Raw genomic sequence first — 10,642 nt, 5'->3', positions numbered from 1 at the left:
TGTACTTAGGCATGGAAAAATTTAAATGTGTGAACATAAATGCATAATACTCATGGTAAAGTCCAGGAACATCACGATACGGAGTCATTTCATTACAAAACTATACTGAAAACCCCCCCTGAGATGTATCCATAGGTTAAACTGGATGAAACGATCTAAAAGTATGCTCTATCACATTTGACTAAAAATAAAAAATGAAATAAATAAAAATAGATGTTCTTGTCAATTTTTTTGCTAATCCATTCCATTTTTTCTTTATTTTTCTTCATTTATTCAGCACTCTGATTAGCAATTGCATTAGCTAAGGACAAATTGTTATTAAAATTCAGAACAATAAATATTTCCACTGCCAATATTAAACTTCTATAATATTATTTAGTCTACATAAACTACAAATAAGACACTGAAACAAGACATTTAAATGCTAAAATGTGAATTTAGAATTCATAATATAATAATGTACAATTAACTTTAGCCCCTTTCACACAGTAATACCAGTAAATTGCCGTAAAATTACCAGAACGACTTTACCGGTAAATTAAAAAAATGCACTGTTCACACATTGGTTTCAAATTAAATTAGATTAAATAATTAAATGGAAATTACCTCTAAACGGCTGCGCCTCTGGTGTTGTGTTTGTAAACATGGAGGGGTATACGTGGTCAGTGTTTTTTTTTTATGTTTTCATTTTTGTGTCAAACGTTTACATTCATGCAGCGCTTTTGGCCCAGAGACATCGCATTACACGACTTCAAACTTCAACTTCAAATTGAACTACACAGCAAGTAAATGCATCATCTGCATCAGAATGTTATGATTGGCCCAAAGCGGTTGAATTTGGAATTTCAACGACTCTGGATTGGCCCGGAGTAGACATCTAATGTCAGAGCGTACTGAGCTCCCCCCCCCCAAAAAAAACACATTTAATGCCTGGATGTACAGTATAATATTTTATGTTTATTTACAGCCACTAGTTATATTTCTTGGCAAATATCTACTTTACAGCCACAAAAGACAGTGACTAAGAGACAAAAACAAGACAATCACAGGCCACAAGGGACAGTAACTCGAGCAGGAAAAAACGCTCCCAGAGCTTCAACAAGGCCTGGTTGTGTCTGTAGTGTATTAAAATCCCCTGTGAACACAGCCAGGTGATTGGAGGATGATGAGCCCAGCTAATGCTGAGTGATGTGGATGAAGGTAAGACGCTGTGCACAGTGTCTAGAGGATCAAATGTGCACACACACTCAAGCAAATGTACTTTCACGTACACACTCAGTCAATGGGATTTAGACTGGAGTCCTACCTCCCTCCTTCTCTACTCTAATCGCAGTGTTGTGGTTTTCTCGCTGTGGCTCTGTGGTTGTTTTCTCCTCCCTCTCAGGAAACTCTGTCTCTCTCTCTCTTCGATGTGTATATAAGTAAGCAGTGGGTAGGCTTTTCAGCAGACAGAGAAAAACTATGCTAGAATACTGTAGATGCAGAGAGGTGTGTATAGTGTATCACCAGCCGTATGTGACTGAAGCATCAGCGTGGGATCTACAGGTGAGTGACCTCTAATTACTATGACTCAATATTTTATATATACACACACTTTACATGACCCTGTTGACATCAGCACACTCTGAAACAAAAAGCATGACAAAAGTAGGCACACTCCATCTTCTTATAGCATTTCTAAAAATGTTGTCTGTGTTGTTCTCAGTTAAGTATACTCTGTAATTCAGTGTTTTCTTTCCTGCACATACTTTGTATCCAGACGTCAGTGAGTGTTTTGAATGACTGTAGCCACATACTTTGAGTTAACTTGTTAAGCAATATGATATTTTTTTTTTTGGCTATTAACAAACCATTAACTATGACTTTTGCCTCAAACTCCAAATTTGCTGCTTATTATTAGTAAGGTAGTTGTTAACTTTAGGTGTGCACAATACTTGAGTACCAAATGCGTTATTAGCCGATATTAGAGGTTTTTAAATTTATCGGTATTGATATTGAATGTTTAATCGTGCTCATTTTCTCTGATTTTACATTTGTTATCATTTAATGCTTACTTAATGTAAATATCTCAAAACACTAAATTTAAAATCACTGTAAAATGCAATCTTTAGCAAATCTCAAAATGCCATTTTTATACAGTATATTGTTCCTCAATTGAAAACAGTATAAATCGTATATTTTAATATAGTACAAATACATTTAACACAAAATAAATTAAGGAATTTGCAAAGTTAGATAGAAATTTAATACAATTTTTAAATAAAATTTGTATAGAGCCGTTATCTATACTAATCTATACTAGCTGTTATCGGTTATCTGTCAAAATGTAAAAAAAAAAAAAAATTATCAGCCAGAATTTTAATAATAATGCATAATATATCACTAATAGTCTTAAGGGGATTTTCAACAGTGTTGTGACTATTTTGAATGTGAAAGTTGTAGGGCAAGACCTCTCCGCAAAGGAAATCAAATGAAAGAAAACCTAATTAGCTCATTCCAAATATATGTGTTCCTCAAAGGGTTTAATTTAAAGTTTACTGTCAGGAAATGTGCCGTGGCACCACTGAGGTCTTTGAACAGTGGCTCTGTAAATATTCTGAAGTGAGTTAATCAGAGGGAAGAGTTTACAGATGAGATTATGCACTTCCGGATAAAGAGTTTCTATTGGGTGACGGCCAGTGATGCTGGAGAAACTGACAGCCTCTAACGTCAACGTTTCCCAGGAGCCCATGATCACTTTGAAGACCTCTTGTGGTATATGGTAAAAACGTAGAGTCATTATACCATTTCATTGTCAGCAGTACTCAAAGGCAGCTTTAGAAGTGGCTTATTGTGTCAGCAGTGCTCAAAATATGATTCTTTGATCCTGAAGAGATCACTTATTATCCTTACTAACTAAGAGAAAACAATCCACCTCAAACCAAAACACGCTTTCAGATTAACTTGGTAGATCTTTGTTTGGGTTCCACTGGGATTAAGAGAATCTTTTTAAGGGTTTGTTTACCATTCGAGCATCAAACGCAGCAATAAATAACCAAATTAGACCTCTTATCTGTGATCTTGGTGTGTGATCTTTAGATTCCAGTGACTTTGAGGAAAGATCAAATGGAAACTATCAGTAATGACAATGAAAGCTACGGATGCCACGAATCATCTTGCTTCATCTGAGGCAAACAAATGATTAAATGGGAACACTTGCCTCACGTCGTCCTTAGAGCCACAGATATTAAACCATACATCTTCTGAGGTTCCTTTATGGCGAAATAAGAAACCTTTCTGTCTTCTGTTGTAAATCTGGCTCAGTCATATTTATGTTTCCAATTTGGATCAAATTTACATTTGGATGGGGCTGAATGAAGTCACATCGAAATCCAAGCATCAGGTCGACTCCATGCCTTTTGTGGTTTCTCTGAAGCTGTCGCCGAAAAGGTTTCTGTAAAACCACTCTCACTGAGCCACATGTATCTTAATTATTGCCAGAGAGGGCTGAGGGTTTGAGGAAGCTCAAAGATAAATAAATCTATCTGAAATACAGTTACAATCACTTCAATTCTCCAAGTGTTTTCATTGACGGCTAACCCTAAAGCTTCATGGAAAGTTTTATTCATTGCCCCCACTTGAATTCCCTCGCATACTTAGGCATAATCACATGTGGGATCCTTCCTCTTCTACATATTTAACAACCTTTGTCACAAGCCACGGTATTATTACACAGTATTACAAATAAAGCCTTTTATACATTATCAGTGTGTGAAGGTATTCCATGCACAAATGCCATAAAGATCATCTGTGAAGCTCGATGCAAAGCAAAGGTCTTATTATGCAGGAAGTGGTTTAATTCTTCCCCCTCATGGCACAGGCCCGGCGCCAGTCCTAGGGGAAAAAGGAGCTACGGTGCTCTCAGCCAGGCTCTTTCCACTCAATAACACAACCACCACGGGGGCTCCACAATTTGCCTTCATCCGCAACATTCCACGCCATACCTCATTTTTCAACCTCTGATTTAGCACATGACTGGCATTAATAACCTCCCAATACATGTCTTACTGCCATGCTTACTAGTGATTGGTTCCATGCCTTATTCTGAGAGAAACTGAGACTCTTGATTATCTGGTACTAAAGAACATCCTGTAACTTTTTTAACGAACTTGGAGGTTGTTACTAAAACCACAATTTTCAAATTTTTCCCAATTCACAATGAAATAATGAAAGTCAGATGAGAGGCTTAGTATACTGTGCTTTGCATACAGTAGTGCTAGAAGTTTTTGGACACTTGAGAGCATCTGACTTTAAGCCAAGAGTATTTGTTTGCAGATGCCACTTGGTTATTTCTAATGCAATGAAATTCATACCCTTTACCTTTGTCTTGTCTTTTAATGCTCTAGCATGCAGATAGGGCATCTGGCGAGGGCAGCTATGATTATGGCTATGTGGGCGCCTCACTGGTGAGAGTATGTGGCTGGATTTGGCCATTACCCTTGTGGTTAACTGTTGGTTTGACTGATGACTGCAACCCCCAAAGTAACGTTTGACTCATAATCATACCAAGCTGAAACACAAAATGTTATGTTTATGCGTGACCTCTCCCTACTTTACACAGTTAACTTGGCATAAGACTTGACATAAGACAAAGGGCCTCACATCCATCTTAAAGATAAACTCCTAAGCCATTTTAGACATACTGTGTCAGTAGCATGAATGCTTGTATTTCGTGACTGTCTATACTGTAAATATTAATTTAGTTGCAAAGTTTTCAGAATTTAACTTTACAATCAGTTGTAACTGCTTTTTTCTTTAAGAATAGATATTCAATGTTTGCACCACTGAACTTAAACTTATTAGCAAATTAGCATGAACATGCATTTAAGAGAGCATTTAAGTCAACATGAAATTAAAAACTGATGTACCTTTTTAATACTCTCTACTGCAAACAATATTCTTAAGAAATAACATTTGTCTGCATAAGATTTCCTTAATTAAATAATATTTTTTCACTAACATCTTCTTGGTTGCAGAGTGTACTGTAAACCAAATAGCTATTTAGGCATTGTTTTAACAAACTCACATTCAGGTTTGGCTCATTTCTGATATCTACAGTTTCTGGTATGAAACTATTTACAATCCAATCAATTCCCAATGGATAAAATCAAGTCCACTCCCATCCTATTTTTTGATTAATTCAATATCCTGTTTGAGTCTGATTACACCACATAAATTAATTTTACGAATGCCATTTCATATTAAGCTATTGTTTAACTTGAGAGTTTCCAGTTGCTAAAACAGTAATGGTTAACAAGTTCATGGATTCAAATCATGCATAAACTGATATCTACCTTGAACGCAAGTCACATTGGATAAATCATGCTAACTGTAAATGTACCAGTTATTGTGCAAACATTGTATAACTCTGTGCGCTACTTACCTCACTTCTTTTTTTGTCCCTCACAGGATGATTGACAGTTGCCTGTGCTGAGTCACATAGCAGAATGCCCGGTGTGCCCTGCGGGGCCTTGCAACACCACACTGTGCCTGTAGCCTGTGCCATCATCTGTTCCTGGCTGTTGATCCTGGTCCATTCTGCCTTTTGCCAGAAACCTGCAAAGCTGCCTCTGGTGGGCCGTAAGCCTTTCCTGGCAGCCTGGAATGCCCCACTGGATATGTGTATTTTGAAGTACAATATCAACGTCAGCCTTGATCTTTTCCATATCAGTGGTAGTCCACGAGCTGTCCACACGGGCCAAAATGTCACCATCTTCTATGCCAACCGCCTGGGTTACTACCCTTTCTACAACGAGCAAGGGGTTCCCATCAATGGAGGTCTACCTCAGAACAGCAGCCTTGAAGCACATCTTCACAAAGCCCGAAAAGACATAGCGCACTTCATCCCTTCGGAAGACTTCTGTGGCCTGGCTGTGATCGACTGGGAGTTCTGGCGGCCACAGTGGGATCGTAACTGGAACAAAAAATACATTTACCGACAGCGTTCAAGCGAGCTGATTGCACAGGCTTACCTTAATGTGACCGACGAACAGGTGGAAGAACTGGCACGCTTGCGCTTCGAGAAGAGCGCCAAGGAGTTCATGCAGGGCACGCTGAAGCTCGGTACACAAACTCGTCCACACGGACTCTGGGGTTTTTACCTCTACCCTGACTGTCACAATTACAATCTACATGCACACGACTACAATGGCACATGCCCCCAACAGGAGAGCAAACGCAATGACCAGCTATTTTGGTTGTGGAACAGCAGCACTGCCCTCTTCCCAACCCTCGCTATACGCAAAGCCAACATGGACAGCATTCACAACCCGCACTTCTCACAGAACAGGGTACTGGAGTCGCTGCGACTGGCCTCCCTTACCTCATTGCCCTATGAGCTGCCTACATATGTATACACACGCTTGGGCTATAGAGATGAGGCCATGGCGTTTCTGACCCAGGTAGGAGCATATATTCAATCAGAAATCTAAATATAACAAGATGTACTTTGGGGAATCATACACAAGTCCTCAAGGCAATTTTATCATACAGCAAAGAAGAATCTCTATTTGAATCTTCTGATTGTTACATGTTCAAAAACAGATGGTGATGATGATAATAACATTTATATCATAGTCTAACATTTCTGGACAAATTTTAACATTTCAAAAGGGCCAACGTCCTGCAGAGTTTAGCTACACATAGCTCCATCACACTTTCCTAGAAGTTTCTACTGAACCTGTACACCTTGATTAACTGGTTCAGGTGTGTTTAACTGGGGTTGGAGCTAAACTCTACGGGACAGTGGTCCTCCAGGAAAAGGTTTGGACACCCTTGATATAAACACAAACTGTGAGCCTGAAATCAAGAGCTCCACCTTGTGGTCCAACAGAACAAACACATAATAATTTCAGTTAAACTATTAATGTTTTAGGAAACTTTCATGGCAATGATGTTATATACATTCATTTCTTTATTCATTTTCATTTCACAGAAAGACTTGATACATACAATAGGAGAAAGCGCTGCTTTGGGTGCTGCAGGATTTGTCATTTGGGGGGATCTTAACCTCACTTCTTCAAGGGTGAGATTTTTAACACCATTTGATATACCTGAAATAAAAGCATCTGTTCACAGGTACCTTCTTCCACAGTGACACTTGTCTCATTAGTCAAGACTGCTGTGTTTATTAGTTACAAATCTGCTTTATTGATACAATTCCTAGACAAGGGATTTTCAAGCTTTTCCTCCTAAGGAAACCTTGCTTCTGGAGACCCATTGTCTTGCAGAGTTTAGCACCAAATCTAATCAAACACACCTAAAACAGCTAATCAAGGTGTTCATGATGACTTGAAAATTGCAGGCAGGTTTGTTGGAATAAAACATAAAGCTAATTTTGAAAGGTGACCCATTGTAAAACAGTGGCTCTAAACCTTTTGACTTAAAAGTAACCTATACAGGTTAAGGTCATTTAGACATTTATGCTGTTATTGTGACTGCTTGTTTCCAAACTTTTTTATTAACAGACCTGGGATCATTGATATAACACATTAAACACAATTCATTTTGTTATTCTAGAAATTACAAGAACCATATGTTTTCCAATAAAACCCCACTGGTTGAGAACCACTGTCTTAATGGGACCACCATATTTTGGGGTCTGTGGCATCAAAAAGAAAAAAAAAACCTGTTCTAGATATTTTCTGTAACAGCGACACTTTAACACATGCAAAAGTTTACCAGAGTCATTGATTGCACTGCAATGTTACATTTACATTGATTTCTGGTTCAATGGTGCAAACTTTGCACTAAGTTTCCTGTCACAGTTTTAACTTACTGTAACTTCCTGTGTCCCCTCAGCACAACTGTTCCAAAGTAAAGGCATTTCTGAACTATAGACTGGGTCAGTACATCACTAACGTTACCCGGGCAGCAGAAATCTGTAGCGAGTTACTGTGTCAGTCCAATGGGCGATGTGTCCGTAGACACCCACAGGCACCACACTACCTGCACCTGAGCCGCAGCAGCTATCGGATCCTGTCCAATCGAAACGGCACCTTCACCGTAACCGGACAGCAATCTAAGAATGAGCGGCAGATGCTGGCCGACAAGTTCCGCTGTCACTGTTATCAGGGGTATGAAGGAGAGCGCTGTGATAGCATAGAGCCGGAGGAGACAGAGGAGGATAACATGATAAAAGAGGATGTGGAGGAGGAGGAGAAGGGAAAGAAGAAACCAGAGGTCGACAAAGACATACAGGATAGTGCTGTGCCTTTACAATACACCTTCATCCTGACTGTTCTACTCCTCTTGTTGAACTTCAGTTCTATATAGAGGTGAAGTGTGTATTTTCGGCACCTCTAACATCATCAGGGGCCTGTTCCATAAAACAAGTTTACCAAATAAGCCAAGCTTATTTCAGTTAGTCTGACTTATTTAGAACCAAATCAACTGACAATAAGTCAGACTAACTGAAATAAACCTGGCTTATTTGGGAAACGTGTTTTATGAAATAGGCCCCAGGTAGAAGTGCATAAACAATAGTTATTGTTTCCAAACAGGTTTCCCAAACACTCCCCCTGCATGCCATTGGTTGAACAAACAGATAGCCCCGCCCCAAATAATTGCCCCAAATAATTCACATAATTCGTTAAGACACTGTTGACATGTTCATCTGGTCAGATTTACAAACAGAGAAATGTTTTTAAAATGCTACAGAGCCAAAGTTTACACTAGTGGGCAACCAAACTAAAAAATGTTTTGATAGGCAACGCCGGGAGCTTAGAGAGCAAGGTGGTCAATAGCTGATAAATATATATGAGAATTTGATTTAAAGATACCAAATAACTCATGCTGCAATTAATTTTATCACGGTTGACAACTAGTCCACTGTTCAAGGGAATCAACCTACAAATAGCTAAATTACAGTTGTATTTTCTCCTATCTCACATTAGAAAAATGACACACTTCACCTTAAATGAAAAGCGGCTAAAGAGCCACTTTTGATGGCACATCATGACTCAGTCAGGTTTTAATATTTGTGATTTTGCAATACTGAAAAATGATAGATGTTACAATGGTGCTGTATGCTAATGTAGATGAGATGCAAGCCTTGTTTGCACAAACTTCAGTCTGAATATTTTTTAATAATTGTTCTGGATGAATGCTCAATGATTGTAAACTTGTCACTGTTTTCTGACAGGAAAGGTTAAATCTATGCAGTCTGTTTGTACAAAGCACTGACACCAAGATGCTTCCCGTGATGTATATTAGCAAGCTTATCACTTAAAACAATGCTTGCTATCAGAGCACTTCAAAGTCAGGGAGCACTGGGTATTCAAAACTTACCTAAATGTGGTAAGATCCACATATTATATAAACATGTCATGCTTTATAATCTAAACTGGCCAAATATTATATTTTCCAAAATTGCTACATACCAAATAGCTAAACTTAAAATAATTATAGCCTATATCAGTTCATCATTATTTGAAGTGAATTGTGCTGGGTCAAAATAATCCTTAGCCTAATGGTTAAAATCATAATAAAATAAAATGTGCCTCAATTTATAATATTCTCAAAAAAGTGAAAACAGATATTATACAAAAAAATCATGTTCAGATGTTACTGTTCTCATTTAATTGAAAGATGTATAAAATAGAGTACAAATGCCAACATACGTTTGTCATTATACCATTATATGAAACAATTAATCTTTATATCTTTCATCATATTTTAAGCTTTTATCAATATTGCACAATAGAATAAATCATTGTACTCATCATATTAATGATGAAAAAACTCAGTGGACACAACCAGAGTTGAAGCTAGTTGAATTTCATTAAAGTACAAAGTCTCATTTGATTGTTTTTGTCCCCCAAATTCCTGAAATGTGTGTTTACCAAAGATTATGAAGATGTATGTTTACACATGCAAGTCTGCATTTGCTAAACTACAGAATGCTGTGGTGTGTGAAAAACTCATTATGATTGTACGTTAAACTGTCTTTTTTGCTCTTGTTTGAATGAAGCCAGAATGATTGAAACTGAAAGCAAAGAAAGGTATTATACCTCAACATCTTTCAGTACTTTGAATACTTTTAATTGGCAGAATCTGCAAACTGTAATAGATGTCTACAGATTGTCTTGCATGTCCAGTTTCAGGTTGAAGGATAATCGGACCATGTTTTATCACTATTTTCTGTCCTGTTTTGACTCAGTATGCTGCATTTTGTTGCATGTAGACCGTAGTTTGTATGAGACACTATTATCAGAGTCTTCATTATTGGTCAGTGTCTTTTTTTTTTTTTTACCTCAATGCTAAAGTTCTCCAAAATATATTTCCACAGTTATTTTTTATTCATCTCAAAATCAGTCATTTATGCAATGTGTAATTCATTACTTGATTTTTTTTTATTTTATTTTTTTTACATTAAGCAATACCATTAATCAAATACTCGATGAAGACAAATGTTGCTTGAGTCTTGATGCACTGCAAATAAAGGATTGTAACCTGGTCTTGATTCTCATTGTCAACATCTTGGAATGCATTACAGAAAAAACTACACATCCTTTGTATCTACCCAGATTTCTTCAACAATTTGTTATACAATTTGATCTGATCTTCAACTAAGCCACCTGTACATCAATTTCCAAACAAAGTC

At 37.6% G+C, this 10,642-nt stretch overlaps 1 protein-coding gene across 3 annotated transcripts; it reads left to right on the top strand.

The window, feature by feature from the left end:
- Nucleotides 1-1,329: 1,329 nt before the first annotated feature.
- Nucleotides 1,330-10,495, top strand: LOC306867968 (hyaluronidase-4-like). Of its 3 annotated transcripts, none has more exons than XM_079413938.1 (5): nt 1,447-1,545; nt 4,386-4,445; nt 5,449-6,440; nt 6,974-7,063; nt 7,840-10,495. In XM_079413938.1, the coding sequence occupies exons 3-5, from the start codon at nt 5,487-5,489 to the stop codon at nt 8,311-8,313; spliced, it is 1,518 nt and encodes a 505-aa protein (XP_079270064.1). In that variant the 5' UTR covers nt 1,447-1,545; nt 4,386-4,445; nt 5,449-5,486; the 3' UTR covers nt 8,314-10,495. The 3 variants fall into 3 exon arrangements, with proteins under 3 accessions (XP_079270062.1, XP_079270064.1, XP_079270063.1); XM_079413937.1 differs by having other exon boundaries at nt 4,386-4,521; XM_079413936.1 differs by lacking the exon at nt 4,386-4,445 and having other exon boundaries at nt 1,330-1,545.
- Nucleotides 10,496-10,642: the final 147 nt, after the last annotated feature.

This window comes from Barbus barbus, assembly GCF_936440315.1.
Source record: "Barbus barbus genome assembly, chromosome: 50".
In the NCBI taxonomy this organism is placed as follows: Eukaryota; Metazoa; Chordata; class Actinopteri; order Cypriniformes; family Cyprinidae; genus Barbus; species Barbus barbus.
The sequence above is the reverse complement of the archived record's forward strand: the minus strand, read 5'-3'. Positions and strand labels throughout refer to the sequence as shown.